This window comes from Python bivittatus, unplaced genomic scaffold, assembly GCF_059951505.1.
Source record: "Python bivittatus isolate LINGU-HERP-01145 unplaced genomic scaffold, Pbiv_v1 ctg000480_np1212, whole genome shotgun sequence".
Classification (NCBI taxonomy): Eukaryota; Metazoa; Chordata; class Lepidosauria; order Squamata; family Pythonidae; genus Python; species Python bivittatus.
The window spans coordinates 11,044,497-11,063,973 of NW_028277075.1; the positions used below are offsets into that span (position 1 = coordinate 11,044,497).

Consider the following 19,477-nt stretch of genomic DNA (forward strand, 5'->3'; position numbering starts at 1 on the left):
GACAACTGAAGTGATTCTACCCCATGTGATAAACCAGACTTTCCCAACCTTGGCACCCTCTCAGTGTGGGATTTCAACAGCATTTCAGAATTCTCAGTAATGGACATGATGGCTGAGGAATTCTGGGAGTTGAAATCCACCCATTGAAAGGGTACTCAGACTGGTGTGGGGAACTATGTGCTTAGCCTTCCCCAACCTGGTGCCTTCCCAACAGTTCCCAGAATTCTAAGTCAATAAAAACACTGTAGGGGCCTTGTGTTTCTTGACCATTCATATTAAATTCTTCGTTAGCTCACCTGCAGCCAAACTAGAAATGATATTACTTATGGGACTGCAATATACATCTTGTTGCAATATGCATCAACCAAGGAGAAAACCACACCCCCACCAACACAGGCAGGGCAAGCTACAGTATATAAACAGGATGCGAACCCCACACTCACACTGATGATGTTACCTAGTTGGGTAATAAAACGCCTGCAAGCAAACAACCAAACTCAGAGAGCACCAAGGACTCCACAGTTCAACCCTGAGCTACAGCTATTCTCTTCTACTGGCATCTTGTTTATTAAGGAAACATCAGCAAACCATATGGACGGGCAGGGGGAATTCAACTCTTTCTTTTCCTGTTCTAATAACAACAAAAATGACTCCTCCAAATTTATTATTTGCATTTTAAGAGTGACTTTATGCTTATTATTTGATTCCCCATTCCTGATAAACAAATTTGTCATTTACTACTATTTACTCCAGACTAATACAGTTTATCATTCTCTGTACCAGAATTTTGATTATGAATGAATTTAAACAAGCCCTCCCCAAACAAATGCTCTCCAGATGGGTTGGACAGGTTAGCTTAAAACGGACCCAGTATGGCCAGTGAGTGATCTTGTTAGCTGAGAATTATGAGAGTTGCAGTTTGATACATATGAAGAACACATTGAACCATCAGCAATCTGAAGTCAAAAGGATCTGAACTTTGGAGAAAAGAGAATGTAGAAAGTTAAGACAGAGAAGGGACAGGCAGACTGCTTCCAGAAAAAAATGTTTTTACATGGCTGTATATTTCTGATCAGGGGAGGAAGAATCAGAATTAAAGCATTCCTGACAGATAGTAGTCCAGCTTTTACTTGAAGCATCTAGTGCAGGGAAGACCATAGCTTTCAGCTTTATGGAGCAAAACAGTGATGGGCAACAGAATTTCTTTGTTTTATTTAGTTATTTGATTTACAGCCTGCCTTTCTACTCTGGCAAGTATTCAAGACAGCTGGCAAACATTAAATCCAAATCTTACATTTAATTAGAAATCTTTTTTTGACTTTTGACTCAGATCACTGGCCCATTACTCAGCACTTTCTACCCAAGTTTCAAAATGTTCTGGAAAACTCCCTGAGTACTAAACACAACTTCCTCTAAGTGATAACTGGATCTCTTTTTCTTTCTTTCTTTCTTTCTTTCTTTCTTTCTTTCTTTCTTTCTTTCTTTCTTTCTTTCTTTCTTTCTCTCTCTCTCTCTCTCTCTCTCTCTCTCTCTCTCTCTCTCTCCTTCCTTCCTTCCTTCCTTCCTTCCTTCCTTCCTTCTTTCTTTCAGAACAAAATCCTCTTACATAGCTTTCAAAGAAATAAAATTCAAATGATAATAATATATCATACATCAAGCCACAATAAAACATTTTAAAAGCTATAGGAAGCAACAGTGCAAAAAAAAAAAATGACATGTCAAAAAGACACAGTTGCTTCAAGCCAAAAATCTAGCAAAACAATCACTCAGGTATCACACTGCAGGATGCAAAATGAGGAAAAGTTTGATGCTTACAACCAGTGGCATTTGGGGGGATCAGGTAAAAGAAATCAAGAGGATGGGTGTGAACACTCAGTTGAACCCTGCATCTTTTTAATGAGTGTGTCATGTTGATGCTTGTTAAAAGGGACAGGATTTTGATTACAAAGTCATGCCTGTCATCTTTACTGTTTTTAAACTTTCTTCCCACAGATGCCCATGCTTACAGCCCCCACCAGGTTTGACAAATATAAGAAGGGGCTCTACATGAATGCAATGATGCTGATTTCTGGGCCAGTCAAGATTCTGCCCCACTATGGGAGAAACTATACATATAAACAGGCAGCAAACCCCACACTCACTTGGACTGATGATGTTACCTAGTTTCAATGTTATCAATGAAACATCTGCAAGCAAACAGCCAAGCTCAGAGAGCACCAAGAACTCCACAGTTCAACCCTGAGCTACAGATATTCTCTGATATTACATATATGGATGCATATTTACTTATATCTGTCTACCTACCTACCTACCTATTACCAAAACAGTAGACTTACTGTGGTTTACAGCAATCCAATAAAAATACAACCAACTCAAACATCCAGAGTAAACATCATTAAAATTAAAACTGTAAAAAATATAAAACTATAATAAGAGAAAACATAACCAATGCAACCAAAATACAAGACAAAATATGGAATGCAACAATTACATTTAAATTTTGAAAGGGTGACAATTAACTAGTCACCAAATGTTTATATGCATGTTAGATCCCTTCTGAGTTGGAAGTGAAGGATGTTTGAACTTTCTGAGGTGGACTATCTAAAGAACAGTGACTGGCACCTGTCAAGAGTACTCATATTTAACGAAGGCCTTTATAGTTGGCCATGACAAAACTAATGTGTACAACTCTGATCCTCCTGTGTGAACAATTAAGCGCAAACTATATAGTGCAACTGTTCAAATAGGTTTTAGGCTGTTTGCCCAGATGCTGAATTGGTTGCAATTTTCTAATGAAAAATTTCTATATGAAATCCAAAGAGGGGAAGGATTAATGTCGTGTGTGCACAGAAGTGCCTTCCTAGTTTGTGAGTTTACCCTCAAAGGCATCCCATTACAGATCTCAAAGAGTTCCTCCAGCTCACATCCATACGTTAAAATCTTTCAAGAAAGCCCTTTTTCCAAGCATCATCACTGCTGAGGTATGTAATGTATACTCAAACAAGAGGGTCTTTTCCTAAGCAAGATCCGCTAATGCTGACGTTGTTGTTTTGAGGTCAGGCCATTTTAATTCACCCAGATGTCTAAAATGAATTTTATCGCTTCTGTTCAATTTGGTGCTTTCATTGTCCTGTTATGTCTGTGTTAATTGAAGGTTGATACTTTGTACTCTGTTTTTAACACATTGCATCATCACAATCATGATCTGGGGCTTAGCAGGGACAGTCCTAACTTTAGATGGAATAAAAATAGCTGCTTGGCAGCAGATCTTGAGTATCCTGAAATATCAGGACATTGTAATTTTTTATTTTGTTACCCTTTTATTTTTACTACCAAGGACAAGGAGAGATGCTTGAAAATTGTTTTTATCTTATTCTGAAAAAGTGCTTTGATTCATGGGACACCTTGCACTTCCACTGAGGGGTGTGTGTGTGAGCGGCACTATTATTGCTCCACCACAGGCATCAAAAAGCCTCTGCTCTAAGAACCTCTCAAGATGAAAGAAGGTAGGGAAGGTGAAAATCAGTACACGGCGAGCAGGAATTCCGTAGTAACATCCTCAGGCTATCGTTCACTCTCAGAAGGAAAATACTGTTGGTTTTCCCTCTCTCAACCAGCAAGCCGTGGAGAGTAGCGCCTGTTGTGGAGCGTGTCTCGGAGCAGGCAGGCCTTACTGAATGACCCTGGAGATTATCGGGGCCAGGACCTTCCCGGCGGAGGTCACCCGGGCTTTCCCGCAACAGCACTCATCTTGCAACGCGCCCCCTAGCTCAGCTAAACGAGCACGGCGGGCCACCGGAAACGCCCTCCAGAAATCCCCCGGGGCTGCAGCCACAGGGAGCGAGGGCGTGAGTCCGAGGGAGGAGCTGGAGGGCGGGCAGCCTTCACATGGCCCTGGGGCAACAGGAGCGACCCGCAATCTCACTCCCAGTCGCAGCAGCCTCGGGCGGAGCTAGGTGGGCGACGTGCTGGAAGCGGCTCCTCACTCGGCGCGCGGGAATCGTGTCTGATTCAGAGACACAAGAGGCTCGTCGCGAAAGCGACACCGGGGATCCGGGAAACGCGGCGCCTTGGCTTCTTCCCGGAGTCTTCCGAAAGCCGGCAGTAACACAGTCCATTGATTGATCCTGGAGGTCACGCGTGGAAGCAGCTGGCGGCCGCGATGCAACTTCTCTGCGGTTTCCTCGTAGCTCTTGCTCTGCAGATGGTGGGCGCGCAGGTGAGAGGAACTTCCGAACTGACTAATTAGTTGTTCCCGATCCCTGGCGGGCTGGATTTCGGGGAATTTCCGGATTTTGGGGTGGGGTGGATACATTGTGCCGTAGCCTGCTACTTCGCGTCCCGCTCTGCCTGCTGGGCGTGCGATGCCCGAGCCCGCTATTCGCCCTTGCCACTCTCCTGGTTGTGGCGGGCGGGCGGGAGATTGTGTCCCCCACTCTCCTCCGAGAGGATTGGGCGAAGAAGCCTCGGCAGCCGGCTCTGTATCTCTTTACTAAAAGGCGAAGAACCGAGGTGGAACTGACCTCCGAGGCGTTTTGCCCAAGTCTCAGATATGTGGAAGCTACACTGCCAGGTGTTTCACAGGTGAAGAGCGAACATCGAGGCGAAACCCTGGGGAGTTAAAGGCACAAGTTAAAGCCCCCATCGTCATGTGCTTAGCTTTAAACATGGAGGGAAAGAGCCACCTTCTGACCTGAAAGCCTAGATATGTAGGAGATGGTTAGAACCATTTAGTAGAGAGGAAAGATCTTCTGCACCTGCTCAGAAGCTCCAAGTAAGAACTTCCGCACTGAAGAGCAGAAATGGGGACTTGGATAAAACTCTGATGTGGTAGAGCAGCATGTAGAATCTATGGGGCTTGGAGAAGGGGGTGGAGGGAATTCCCAACACAACCTTCAGTTTAGAAAATATTGATAACTTTGATATAGATATGGGCACAAATTGAAGGAGAACCAAATTTCAAGTTTAAATTCAGTAATTTTTTAAAACATTCTTTAATTGCCCCTATCATACTGACGTACTATACAGGATACTCTCTCTTTTCCATCCTTCTCCACAGTTTCTTATGAGTGAAATGGAGATTCCAGATCGATACAGTAATCAGAGAGCCAGATTACTGTGTGGAACACGGAAGTTTCCTTTTGTGTAGCTTTTTCAAGCTTTTGCAAAGAAAAATCCAATTCTCTCTATTCTGCAGTAGATGTTTTGCTACCTCCCCAAGTATTTAATTTTAACCCACCTGTAAAGTTGCTATGATCCTACACATACAGTTAGTTAATGGAGCTAGGGGAAGGCTGTGCAAATGCAGTCACTGAGGTCAAGAAGAGTCTGATCGAAAGCACTAGAGGGTTTGTATGCTTCAGAAATGATTTGGTAGAAGTATTCTAAAAAATGAGAGAGGCTTACATACAGGGCTGGGTGGGGGTTGTTCATAGCCTTACTATCTAATAGACATGATAAAAATAAAACCCCTTTTCAAGTTGAACTAGACTCCTGATACCTACATGGACACATCCATGTTGTTTTCATGGTAACGATACAGAAGTGGTTTGCAATTGCTGCCTTTATTTTACTGTTACTTCCCAGGCTAGTCCACAGCCCTGATATTTCTAGCCAATCTTTCTTCCAGATACTAAGCTTGTTTGATCCTGGTTAGTGGGTTCTATGTCAGACATAATACAAAAAGAAAAAGGGAGGAAAGAGGGAAAAAAGCAAGTTCAGAATGTTAGTTTGCATAATGACTAGCTGAATACAGTTCGGAAAAAGGAGAAAACTAGTTTTTCTGCAGAATTGATGGAACGGCTCATTTGTTGGCACTATTTAAAAGAAATTACTCCTGCTGAGTGCCTTCTGGCCTTGGTCTGCTCTTAGACACTAGACTGGCTTTTCCAGCTCAACACCCTCTGTGGTGTTAGACTACAGCTTCCAACATTCCAGCCAGCCTGGTCAGAGACTGAGAACATGGGGACTGTAATCCAACACATCTGGACAGCATCAGGTTGCAAGAAAGTCCAGTAGTTTCTGAGGCAGGTTTGGGATCTAGCCCATGTTCTGAAAGTAGCATCCAGTAGGAACCTCATATTTTAGTAGCTCAGTACAATCATTCATTGGGTTAGGGTTCAGTTGACTGCAGAAACTTTAAAATGCAGAAATATTGGATGGCCAGACCATCCAGATTATTATTTAATATACACAGACAATAAATCTGGGGATTTATCCTCTGTGAATAAAACAATGCAATATGCTGGTATACCCATGTATGTGACAAGTGGTGATGGATTACTGCTATCAACCTTTGTTATTAGCTGCAAATGACTGATTATTTTTCATCTTTATGCAGGGCAGGCCATCAAATTATTAAATTTCAACTATATACAGCCACATTTGTGCTTATGCAAGAATTTCTTACTGAACTAAGCATTGTTATGAATTACTATGAGTTGCTTCAAAATTATAATGATCAAATTCATTAACTGACTGAATAAAATTTGGAAAATTTGCCATTTTTCCATATGTAGAAGCTAGTCCAAAAGTATTTTCTTTTACCATACTCTTTTCATATTAGCATCTTCATGTCTAGCCTTAGGACGAGCATGCTGCATCTCCTGTACTTAATTCTGTTTTGCCCTGTTCTCTTCCTTTCTTGCATTCTACTTTGATCACTGACTGACTCTTCCCCCACCTTTATATAAATGTTAGATTGGCTAGATATGGGAAACTGTGTGCTGGACTGTGTGCTAGACTGACACCTAGTGTTTCTAACACAATGTTTAGGAATTGCAAGAAGACAGGATAACATCATCAGAATAGGATGCTTGAAACCTATTTTCTTGACCCTCTCCCAAAATTGAGAGAGATGTTCACTGCTAGTATAAATTTCCCTCTAGAGAGGGAAAACACAAAAGTAAGAAAGATGGAAGGATGGTTCCTCCTTCCCTTATGTTCTGCTGGTATGAGCTTGGCAGAACTTTAAATAAGGCCTCATCTTTACTTTCAGATTTTTTACCAAACCACAAGTAGACTTCTCCTATTGTTAAGGGATGAATGAATGTTTTAAACTCTAGGAAGCCTTGAGCTGAAGTTTGTGGACACTTTCCTTGTGTTATCATTTCTTTAACAAAATAAAATAACATATGAAGACTGTCACATATCTCTGAATTCCAACTTTATAGACACTGAGAGGTATTAAGTTTGCAACTCCTAGGATTCTCAGCTGTAAGCCATTTGTGCTAAAAAGTGTGGTTGTTACAGCCCCCAAACTTCTTGGAGAAGGGTTGTGGGGCGTGTTATGTCAGCATTTCTGCCTTTCGGTTTCTGGAATGTATTGGGAAAATTACCTCTTCCCCCTTTTTCCCCTCTCTTCCTAGAAGAAAAACATGGTTCTTCAGAACAGCACTACTGACACAGCAGGTGAGTATGAGGCATGACCTTCTCTTGTAGTGTAAATTTGGTCACAAGCAAATATATACAATGGGAAGAGTCTTGGAGGTTGTTTATGTGCTTTGATGCTACCCCTTGTATTTCTTTTTAAAAACCTTCCACCTTTTTTGTGAATCTCTTGACCCAGTCTGCAACTTCTTATATTATAGCCAATGGCGAGTTTAAGACATAATGTTAACATGGTTTTTGTTTTGTTTTCTATTCAACATGCAAATCTTTTCAGAAAGCAATACTGTACCTTCAGTGGGTGCTGTGAATAATGGAACAGATGATGCAATGATTACAGATTTCCATATAACTTTTTTTCTCCCCCCCCCTCCAAGTTTTTCCTTTCCCCTTTTCAGTTATTACCTTGTTTACTTAGATTAAAAGGTCTGTAATAATTGAAATCTGTAGAAATTGATTTAATAAAGAAGGGAAAGTACTGTGGTTCAACTAATATGTGCTTTGAGGAAAAGCAATATGAACACAGAGGAAAAGATTTTTCCTGCAATTTCTACAATTCCAATAATTTTCACTTCCCCAGTAAATACTGTTTGTATATTTTTTAAATCTTGCTGATTGCAAAGAGTCAGTTTACTGTTACTTTTAACCTAACTGATCTTGTTTTAGTCCACAACCTCCAGTGAAAAGATTAGGATTCAACATATTTGATGGGAAAGACCTTTGCTCAACATCTTGAAACACCATGGCCATTCAGTAGATGAAAAGCCAGCAATTTCTTTGAACCCTGGCCACACAGACATCATTGTGCAATCTTGAATAATGGTTGTGGCCCTCCAAAAAACAGTGTGTTGGGGTGGGGTGGGGGTTGAGATCTCATAAAGACTCTGGAATCTTTTAAGGTTTCCTCCGTTTTGGTTGAACTCTCAAAATGATTAAACTGTGGGGGATATAGGCATGGTTTTTAAGGTTCACTGAATCCCTAGCACTCATAAGTGACATGTTGCTAACCTTGATGTAGATAGTACTGAAATAGGGGCAAGACAGCTGCCTAGAGGCATAGGATGTAAGAAATGAAACAGATCTTGGAGATCATCTTGTCTAATCCCCTGCCCAGTACAGGAATCTATTACTATAGTATTCCCAACAGGTGACCATCCAGCCTCTGTTTAAACCCCTCCAGCAATGGATACCCTACCACTTCCTAAGGAAGTCTTATTACACAGCTCTTACTATTTGAGTATTTTTCCTGATGTCCAACTAAAACCTACTTCCATGTAATTTAAGCCCATTATTTTTGTCCTCTTCTCTGGAAAACTTTGAAAAATTCTGTCCCATCTACTACGTAATAGTCCTTTACATACTTGAAGCAGCTCTCAAGTCTTCCCACAGTCTTCTTCTCCAGCCTATACCTATGCAGTGCCTCCAAATTTTCTTCAAATGTTTTCCCTTCCAGGCCCCCTGTCTTCTTGGTTGCTGTCCTCTGGAGACACTCCAGCTTGTCAGTATCTTTCCTAAAATGTGCCCAGAACTGAACACAATATTCTAGGTGCGGTCTGGCCAACACACAATAGAGAGACATAATGGCTTCCCATATGCACTTTTTGCACAGGATATATGAAGGAACTGGGTAACTAAACGCTTTACCTTCATACCTTTTGCGTCTTTTTAGTGGTATCCTTTCACGATGTTTGGAATCGCAGCTCGTGCCAGCCCTTGGAAAAACTGGTCAGTGTTGTATCGGAATACCCAAATGAAGTGGAGCACGTGTTCAGCCCCTCCTGTGTTTCTTTGCGTCGCTGCTGTGGATGCTGTGGAGATGAGGTGCTGCAATGTGTCCCAGTGGAAATTGCCAATGTCACCATGCAGGTAGGTGACAACACTATAGTCCCACTTGTCCTGGAGCACAGAACTGCCTCCTCACTTTCTCTCTAGTTAGCTGCCAGTGCTTGTTTGTGTCATACAGATGCAGTTCAGACGGAGATTGCTGCTAAGAAATTAATGTTCACTGCTGAGGCTCCACAGCAGTTGAATGAACCTCTGGAACTGATCTTAATATTTTGGTTAAAAAACTGTACATTATTTTCCCATAGTCTCAGAACCCCACAGCTCTATTGTTTGAGGACAGTAAGATGAGCAGACTTCAACTCCCAGAATTCCCCAGCCAGTATGCTGGCTGGAGAATTCTGGGAGATGAGGTCCATGCATCTTAAAGTTGCTGAGGTTGAGAAACATTGTCCTAAGAGACACGGAGGCAGTTCTGTTATGGGGTCAGATGAAGGAATTGCCTTAGAACCAGATTGGATGACACATTCAGTGTATGTAGGAATTTGTGTAGTATTTTTTTTACTTTAAAAGGTATATGTGTCTTCTTGTATAAAATTGGGACAATACAGGTAGTCCTCGCTTACTGACCACAGTTGGGACTGGTAACTCCATCGCTAAGAGCCGCAGTCGTTAAGTGAGGCATCACGTGACCACGACTTGCAATTTCACTTCCACATTTTACCTTAATTCTGCTTGTTGGAAGCCTGTTGTGAAGCTCACAAATGGCGATCACGTGATTGTGGGATGCTGCGATGGTTGTAAATGCATGCCAGTTGTGAAGCACCTGAATAGCAATCACATGACCATGGGATACTGTGACAGCCATAAATGCAAGGATTGGTAGCAATGCTGTTTTTTTCCCCAACCATTGTAACTTTGAACGGTTGCTAAACAAGGCAGTCAGTGAGCGAGGACTCCTGTAGCAGGTGTGGAGGGGTGGTGAGTTTTGTCTGCCTCATGGTAAGAATTGCCTCCCCAGATCTGCCACTGCCTTAGAAGGCAATATCAGCTGTTTAGCTAAATAACTATTTGCCCCATGGGGAAACAGCAGCTTCAGTCATTTTCTCTGGAAATATGATGCAGGAACAAAGAATTAAAAACAACTTTAGCAACATTGCCCAGATTCTGCTTATTATTGTTCCTCCTGGGTTGTTACTTTTAAAAGTAAAGATCAGATAGATTACTTGGCTGCATATGTAATGTATGCAGGCATACATTATGTGCAATACATGCAGTGGTGTGCTGGAGCCAACTCTCATCAGCTTATGAGAGCTGACTGTTAAATTTTCTGGAATTTTGCGGGATGAGAGCAGAGCTGAGTTTCGACGCCTGGTGCGCCAATTGGCTGTTCTGCAGTGCGGCAGCAGTCATGGAGCCAACAGAGCCGGATATTAAACATTTAGCAGCACACCACTGAACACGTGCATAAATAACTTTAACATATTGCTTGTCTGGCCCATGGATACAGTCAGCCAAGAAACTCTCCCTTTGATGTGAAAGAAAAACACTATCTTCTTTGTTAATCTATGGCTCTGGGGATGGAGTCATACTTGGACATTCTATCTCAGAAAAACTGGTCCAGGTCTTTGGCCAAATGGGAGAAATGAGAAAAGGGATGAAGATGCTCAACAAATTACTTAGATTTTACCCTTTCAGCTCATGAAGATCAATTCAGAGGATCAGGTACCCTTTGTGGAGTTGTCGTTCATTGAACACAGGAAATGTGCATGCAGGTGAGCAACTTTGCTGTGGCATTTGGTTGGTGCATCCAGTGCTTCACAGTGTCCAAATTAGGGGACAAAGGAAAGGAGGCTTTTAATATACCTCACAAATCCTTCTCCTTCAGAATCTGCCTCATAGTTGAGATCTTTGCTCTTATACTTCAGAAACTGGTACTTCAGCTTCCTGTTAACGTCTCATGACTTGCATTAGAGATAGGCAGACTTCAGACTCACAGGATCAACTTTTTACTGGAACACTGAGGTCTAGCAACTGAAGCAATACATATAACTTTTATGAATTTAGAAACAAGATGTCTCTGCATGGTTTTGTGATTAGCACCAGCATCAAGCTTACCATACAAACATTTGGGTTTCTACTCAGGATCCTTTTTCAATTTTCATGGTGAAAGAGAGAAAAAGAGAGAAAGCTTTTGCATTGTTAGTGTTAGTTAATTTGGAGTCATAAAACCTGACTTCAGGTTTATAGCAGATCACCCAGATATACATCAATATGTTCTGAAATAAATTCTGTTCACAGTTACTCTCCAATTGTTACTGTACACAATTACTCTAATAATTGCTACTTTACACACTAATTGTACTCTGCACCGTCACTCTAATAGTTACACAGTGTTTTTGACTGACATCATGATAATAAGCTCTACCAATCCCCACCATATTTCATCCTATGTATTAAAAGGAATATATTTTCATTGGGTTCCTCAAAACCTAATTTTGTTTTTCCCATATCCAAATTAGCAGATGTAAGATTAAATTAAGGTTTCCAAGAGATCAAGGTATTGACTTACAGATCCTTCTTTCTTTGCTTCATGAGCCCAAATATGCAATTCTCAGTTTGCCTTTATGTGATTTGTCAGAAAGAATTAGATTTTGTTGGTTTTGTTGGAACCAAGGCTGGCAGAATAATTAAATCTCTTACTCTGCCATTCTTTAAAGTAATTAGAGTTTAGTAGGCAAACAGAATTAATCTGAATTGCATAAACTAACAATTTCTTAATAGTAAGATTAAGACAAACAAATACAAAATTAACACAAACAGATTCTGTATGTTCTGCATGCTACTGTTGTCATTGTCATCATCATCAAGAGGGCCCAAGCAAATCAAAGTCTATATGAGAATAGATTGAATTCTGTGATCTGTAGATAATGTATGTATGCATATATGATACCACTATGGTTATATAGTTTTGCAAACATTTTCTTGAACGTTTTCTTTGTTTTCATAATTCTGCTGAAAGAGTTAGAAATGTGTTTTTAAAATAACTAAAAAAGAATTAAGGCAAAATTCTCAGGAAGCTGAATTCAGCACCAGGTGCTGCATTTTGTATATTTTCTGCATTGTAATAGAAGTTCAGCATGTAGACAGCCCAACAGATGTTATGCATGCTTGTTGCTTAATAATCTGGAAACCATGTGATAAAATGTGGTAGATTCAGCTGTTCCAATTCAGCTGTTTTTCCATGATACTTGGGACCTTTATGGATACCTCATCTTCCCCAAAGGAAGGAAGGAACAGCCTGTGTCCAGTTCGTGCTCTGTCACTCAAAGTTAATTATGCATCTGGTTGATCAAGCCTCTAGAACTACCCAGGATGGAAGATCTCTCATTAGTAATATTTGGGGACTGATGTGCACTACTGATTCTTCTTAGCCCTTGTTATGATCATGCTTTGTGGCTTCTTTGCCTCTTGAACAAGAGCTCTCTTTTTGAAACTTTCATTGTTTGGTGTTTTTTTTCCTAAAAGGCCCCCCCCCCATTTCTTTTGAAGATGTAATCTCCCTATATAAGCCAATTCTTTGCAGAGTGGCATTATTAGGCAGTTGCTGGGTCCCCTGGAGGACCCATTGTAAATCTGACATATCCGGCTCTCTACCTGTCATCTCACACTTCATTTATTACTCTAAAGCAGGGCTGAGCAAACAAAGCCTTGTCATTCTTGGGGCCTTTTCTGGGGCCATTCCTCAGAGCCCTCTCTAATCATTCTTGTTGAACATCAGCAGGACTTTCCACTCCTTTAATGTGGAAAAGACACATCACAAGAGAAGTCCTAAGTAGGTTGAACATAAGTTGAAAAAAACAGAACCCCAGCAAAAATCAGAAAACCCAGACCCTGCCCTCTTGAGTGTTGTGGTCCTACTGTAGTCCTGGGCCTCTTAGAAAATGTCAAAAGGTTCCCCACTTCTGCTCTAGACTTCAGTCTTTCTGCCCACTCTTACCCTTGTCAGAGTCTGGAAATTTCTGAATCAGCTGGCACACAGCCAGCATGATGGTAAAGGCAGCATAGCATGAACCACACTTAAGGAGGCAGAGCTCAGGCTGTGGGACAGGGACTCTGACCTTTCCCTTGGCTGGGCCCATAGCATTAGGTCTCCTAAGTGCCCTGTATGTATGTGGCAGTCAACACCATATGCTGAAAGTGCCTGTCTCATTCTCTTCCCCCAGGCCCCGACAAGATGCTCTGAAGTCAGGGAGGTAAGTGGCATTACTAAAGATTCTGGAGGCTGGGACTCTCTGCAATGTCTTATCTCCCACCCACTCTTCCCCCCCCCTTTCCTCCAAAAGGAGGAGGAGACTCAAGGGACGCAGCAAGAGGAAGCGGGCAAAGCAGAGACCCAAAAATTGATCTCTATGTGAGTATCAACAGCAGGGAGGGGGAAAAGAATACTATGGTGTGTGAGTCATAAGTAGAGGTCATCTTTCCTTCCATCAGTGCCTGATTTGGCCTGTTGGATAATGCGAAGCCAGTGGAAAAAAATATCTTGTTGGTCTGGAAATCACATCTTACTTTATAAATAATCATTGCAACAATGTGGATTCAGCTGCATGCATTTCCCCATTCCCTGGTTCTGTTTTTGTTGTTTTTGCTGATGATGCAGTCTGACTAGACAGCCATAGCTTTTCTTTGCTCTTCTTTGCTCTGTGCTCTTTCTTTCATGTCTAGTTAAATAATACTTCTTTCAAACAATCTGAATGAGTGGCTATTAGTTCAGAGCCCATAGCAGTCACTGAATGTGGGAGCATACAAGTGGTGCTAAACAAATGTTGTATAACAGCATGTGCAACCAAATCCAAAAAGGGAACAGACCCAATTTAAAGACAATTACTTTTAAAGAAGGTGCAGAGCCAATGAATGTCCAGTTATTGCTAACTTTCATCTTCTAGCATCTCTCCTCACTGGTCATGCTGGGTTTGGTATCTCATTGATTCAAACTACCTGTGGCTAATTTGACCCCTTTGTTTCAACGGAATTTAGATAGAACCTCACCCTTTTCTGGTCATGTCTGAAGCAATAAGTGATAGTACATTTCTGAGACTTTGGCAATGATAGGTCCTTAGGTTTCCTACAACCTAGAGTTTTTCTTTATTAGCATAGCAGCTTTACTAGTTAACAAGCTAGAGTAAAGCTCTCAGATCTGGGCTGTAAAAATCCAGGCACTTGTTAGATAGCAGCAGAGAGATAAAAAAGACATTAAATGTGTTTGCCCTAAGGAGGAGGCAACGTTTAAGTGGCACAGACTGACCCATTAATAACTATTTAATTTAAGTGCATTTCCTTTGCTGTTTATACTTGTAAAGCACACTACGCTATATTTCTATTTAATTCAGCATAGAAAGATTTCAGTTTATAATAAGGAACAAATGCCAAGAGCTTGAATTACCTGTTTGCTTTTGTTGTCCAGAAGATAAACTTTAAATTTTTAGGAGAAAAACACAAATTAATTGTTTACTTAAACAGACTGAGACCCTTATCTATAGGGAAAGGGAGGCTAGGAAAGCATTTGAAGTATTTGAAAGAGATAAATGTAGCAATTTTTCCATTGTGTCTTATTAATGTGTTTAAGATTACTGTATTTGTGTGGTTTATTATGGCTAAAGGTGCTGCTTTTCCCTCTCATAAAAACTCTTTTTTTAAAATCATTTTTCTAGCCATTAATTTTTGGATAAAAGAAAAATAAATAGCACGTATTGCAGCTATAATGGGCTGTGCTCATTTAGGAAATGCTTTTGTTTGGAGACACAGACAAAAATTCAATACAGTAGCTGTTTGTTTGCTTGCTTAAATTGGCCATTACCAACTTGATGTCCTTCTACTGTGACCACCCTAGCAGGATGGGTGATGGGAATTGTAATCCCATTTATATGGAAGGCATCATATTGGGAATTCTGGCTGGGGAATTCTAGGAGCTGAAGTCCACACATCTTAAAGTTGCCAAGTTTGAAAAACACTGGTTTAAGTGCAGAATTAAGTTATAGGTATTAGGATCCAAAGAACTATTTTTTGTGCTTCAAACCAACATAGTACCTGGACTTTTTTCTCTCTAACTCACATATACATTGCCTGCCCCTAAGGCCTCTCTATTCTGAAAGGATGTTCCTCTATGGCCAGAAGGGCTTCTGGTCAAGAAACAGAAGTCCAGCAGCGAAGGCTTGGATTCAATACATTGTGCTCAATCAATGGGGTTTGTAAATCATGATTTCCATGCATAGTGATATGTATGAACTAGGCCATTATGGCTTTTTCATCAAACCATTGTTAAAACTATGCAAAACTGGCCAGTTCATATATACTCAGGTCAATAACATTACCTCTTTTTCTGTATCTATTGATTCTTCAAATCACATTGGGAAAGGTTAGGGTTAGGGTGGCGGAACCAGAGCGTGCTTGTACCCGCAAGCACAGGACTTGCCATAGGAGATGGGCGGGCTGGGGGTGTGGAAAGTAGGAGGAACACTGCAGGCTGAATGAGCCAATCTGATGAGCTATTCCAACAGAGTTGCAAATTCCACGATTGGGAAATGCTATTTAATGCTGCAGTTAGATGCGTACGTTCTTTTGTTCTATGATGTCATGGGCTGCAAAACAGTGGAAAAAAATGACCTTTTGGGAGCATTAGGCTGGAAGCCCTTTGACATGCCAACCAAAATGTTTTTATGCTTCATGCAGTTCCTTTGGACTGAGTTGTAATTTTACAGTGTGATCTGGTGTTGATATTATTTACTGTTTTACATTATAGTTAATTGCATTGAAATCTTTGGCTTGGATCCTAAAGTTCATGAACTAATGAGGTTGTTGGAGGACAAGCTTCCCATCCCATCAGACACTTTGTCCTGCAACCCCTTCCTTTCCCAGGAGGTGTGGGGTGGGGTGGGGTGGGGTAGGGTGCAATAGTCTACTGGGAGTGGGGAAAATTGCCCCAAATTGGATGGATTCCCCACTTTCTCAGCAGCCTTTCACATTCAGGAGGGTCTATGACTTTCAGGAGAGAGGCACAGATGGCCGTAGGAGGACATTGGAAACTTTCCCTCTGTGATTTTCCTTAGTTCATAAGATCCAATCCATTATAAAGAAGCAAATCGCTGATAACTGCCATATCCTATGGCTAATAGCTTTGTCCTGTTCTTTTGAAGGGGAAAAGTAATTCTATTTTGAGATAGCTAAAATAAAAGCATTATGTTACAGTATTTTAATGTTGAACCTAAATATGTTCCTCACAAGTTTACTTTGGAATAATAAAGTAATGTTTGCAGCTTAGAGAAGGAGAATTCAGCCAATATGAGAAATGAATGGAGTCTTTTAGGCACACAGATAGTGAAATGTAATTTTATTGTCTGCATCTGGGTTTTCATTCTAGATTTTAATGTAGATAATAGTATATGTCCACCTGCTGTTGTTACAATGCATTTATTACTGCAGAGCAAAAACCAGGTTGCATATAGAGTAGGAAATGTAGTTCTAGCTGTCCATTTTCCAGTGCTAACACTGTTGGCTGTTTATTTACTTGGTGCTGAGCTTCTTCTGTGCTTTCTTTCTAGGTGTGCTGTTTGATGATAGTTGTTGCTTTCTCAGCCAAGTGCAGTGCCGCAATGCCTCTATTTATTGCTCAGTCCTCTTCAACATTCCTCTGCAATCACAATTTTGATGGATGAATTCAGGGGGCTGATAGCAGCTAGCTCACTTGAAATGCCAGAGCAAAAAAGGAGGAGTAAAGACAGCATCACAGTGAAAATATGTCAGGTCACTCTGAAGCAGATGGTTTTTTATAATTGTATACAGAGGTATTGCCCCAGGACCAAGTGAAGACCTGTTTGTCTCAATCCATTCCCTGCCTACATAGAGCTAATATTTCACTCTGATTTCTGCAGAATTGAGAGTAAAATGGAAATACAAGAAAAGAGCAGTTGGCTTACGTCTGCAAGCCCAGTGTTTGGAGTTAGGAGAACTTCAACTATTAAGACAGATGCAAATGCTTCCTCCTGAAATGTCTGGATATTCTCTCTCAGTTGGGAATTGAGAAGCCAAAATGAAAGGGAAGAAAAGTTTGAGCTAAACTTTGCCAGCCCTTGTTTAAGTCTTGTTTTTCGCCAGGGTTGCTATACAGAGAACAGTCCGTACTATAAAACTCCTATTCAGAAAGGAAGATGTCTAAAACAACATGTCAACTAAAACTCCTTGTCAAGTAACAGTCTAGAGGTCAGGATTCCAGAAATCAGAGCCCTAGGCAAGGAAAGAGGAAGAGCAGAGAACGTGGCTCCTGCTCAAGTTACTGTGAGTTCAGTGTACATGAAGGATTTTGTTCTCCTAGGAAAATTAGTTCTGGAATTCCCCCCCAAAATCATTTTTCTCAAGAGAATATAATGTGCTTGACATGTTTCTGCATATCTTGCAGTAGAAATCGTAGCAACTGCTTATCAGCTATACTGGATTTTGTTCATATAGCTGGTTTGGGGGGTGAGATTTGTAAAAAAAAAATGTTCACAGTGTAGGTAATTTCTCTGGTCAGCTGCATTCTATTTTCTGTCTTCTCTTGACTACACCACAGCTGATTTAAGTAGGTTCAGGTGGCTAATGTATTCATGCCTGTCCATCTCATTGTACAATAGTGCAGGTTCACAATCAGTGATAAAAGAAAAAGGAACCAACAGGTAACTACAGGTGAGCTTTAAAATGATGGTGGGACTGAGCACAGAAATAGGTCTTGTCTTGCACTGAGGTATAAGCGCATATCCAATAAAAATACTAACCCTAATAATTGCAAGAAAGTGTGCAAGATCACTGTTGGATTTTAAATTAGCTTCTGTGAATGACTCATGAAGAAACTTGGCTATCAAAATGCATGTATTACAAAAAGGACAGAAAACCATAAAAATAGGTAGTATGCCCATCTTATATAAATTTCCTGAGGTTTGAAGAAACCTGGAAGAAATATTCTATTTATTGTGACATGTAAGTTAAGAATAGAAGGCTGATGGGATATTGAAATCTAAGAAGCTTATAACAAGGATAATGGTGTATCTTTTGTATGCAACTTTTGGAATGGTTTGCTATGAGATGCAGAATGAATGAATGAGTGTGTGTGTGTTTCAAAATGAAATAGGTAAAATCATGTAACGTGGGAAATAGCAGTAACTATTAGTCAAGAAAGGACAAGCAAGCACCATTATGTTCTGTATCTACAACTGTTACTGATCCATAATGAAAACAAGGTGGAACTTTCCTAAGTCTCTACATTTGTAAATTGTTATATTCGACAACATCCATTTAGAACTAAATGGACCATTAATTTAACCCAATGAGGTATACTGCTTCTTGTATCACAGTAACTTAATGGCAACATATTCTTGGTCCCCCTGGGTTGAGATTTTTTCTTTTTTGTAGTAAAGTAGCACATGAGTTCCTGCTTCTCCATTCAGTGCAGTGCAACAACATTCCAAGTAAATGATTCTAAATAAAATGGTCTTAAAATCCAAATGCAGATTCTGAAAATATTTTTATTGGCTCACCCTAGTCCCTCTTCTGAAAAAGCATTCCAAAAACCAGAAGGCCAGTCTTCTGAGGATGTATGAGATGTTAATTCCAGTTGTGACCCTTCTGAATTGATGAATGATTTACCAGAGACAAAGAAAGCACAATCTGATATGTTGGGCTGCTAAAGAAGAAAGCCAGCATGCTTCCTGTATGGTTTGGGACAAATAATTCATTGCCATTCCTCTGCAATGTGAGCGTGATAGACCAGGAAACTTGTAAAAATAAATGCAATACAACTCTTGGAATGCTTATTTATTGTAATGATAACCAGACATATATCTTGTTAGGGGTGACCAATTTTTTTTTCTTTTTAGGCAATTATTATTTTCTGTCTTGTAATTTCACTGAGTAGAGTGTCTTGGAGATGCCAACAGTTCAGTTGTTTAGGTTGGCTTGGACCTGTCTGGATTCGTGATCTGGAATGTGGCTTTGTGCTTGATAGCTCCAAGCCTGGAGGAAATATTTTAGCCATCTGCATAGGAATGCAGAAATTTCATACAGGATATTGTTGTTAGCATGGGAGCTATAAGACTTGTTTTTGTTTTTTGCTACCTTGTGTGGTTAGTATCCTTTTTCCTTCTGGGGAGTTTCCCCTATGATTTTTTCTAATTTTCAAGCCAAACCTCACAGTATTCACTAGGCCAGTGTTGTCCAAACTTGGCCACTTTAAGATGAGTGGACTTCAACTCCCAGAATTCCCCAGCCAGCATGGCTGGCT

General features: G+C 40.6%; 1 protein-coding gene across 2 annotated transcripts; it reads left to right on the forward strand.

Moving 5' to 3' along the window:
• The first annotated feature begins 3,436 nt into the window (after nucleotides 1–3,436).
• Nucleotides 3,437–19,429, forward strand: PGF (placental growth factor). 2 transcript variants are annotated; one of them, XM_007425439.3, is made up of 7 exons: nucleotides 3,437–4,219; nucleotides 7,368–7,410; nucleotides 9,056–9,252; nucleotides 10,867–10,943; nucleotides 13,395–13,424; nucleotides 13,515–13,582; nucleotides 16,767–19,429. In XM_007425439.3, the coding sequence occupies exons 1-6, from the start codon at nucleotides 4,163–4,165 to the stop codon at nucleotides 13,573–13,575; spliced, it is 465 nt and encodes a 154-aa protein (XP_007425501.1). In that variant the 5' UTR covers nucleotides 3,437–4,162; the 3' UTR covers nucleotides 13,576–13,582; nucleotides 16,767–19,429. The 2 variants fall into 2 exon arrangements, with proteins under 2 accessions (XP_007425501.1, XP_007425502.1); XM_007425440.3 differs by lacking the exon at nucleotides 13,515–13,582 and having other exon boundaries at nucleotides 3,441–4,219.
• The last annotated feature ends 48 nt before the right edge of the window (nucleotides 19,430–19,477 follow it).

Bases quoted from the DNA above. Each gene is read 5' to 3' on its own strand.
- PGF (XM_007425439.3), top strand. From the start codon at position 4,163: ATGCAACTTCTCTGCGGTTTCCTCGTAGCTCTTGCTCTGCAGATGGTG. The intron at 9,253-10,866 runs GTAGGTGACAAC...TTACCCTTTCAG, and splicing joins TTGCCAATGTCACCATGCAG to CTCATGAAGATCAATTCAGA. The intron at 10,944-13,394 runs GTGAGCAACTTT...CTCTTCCCCCAG, and splicing joins CACAGGAAATGTGCATGCAG to GCCCCGACAAGATGCTCTGA.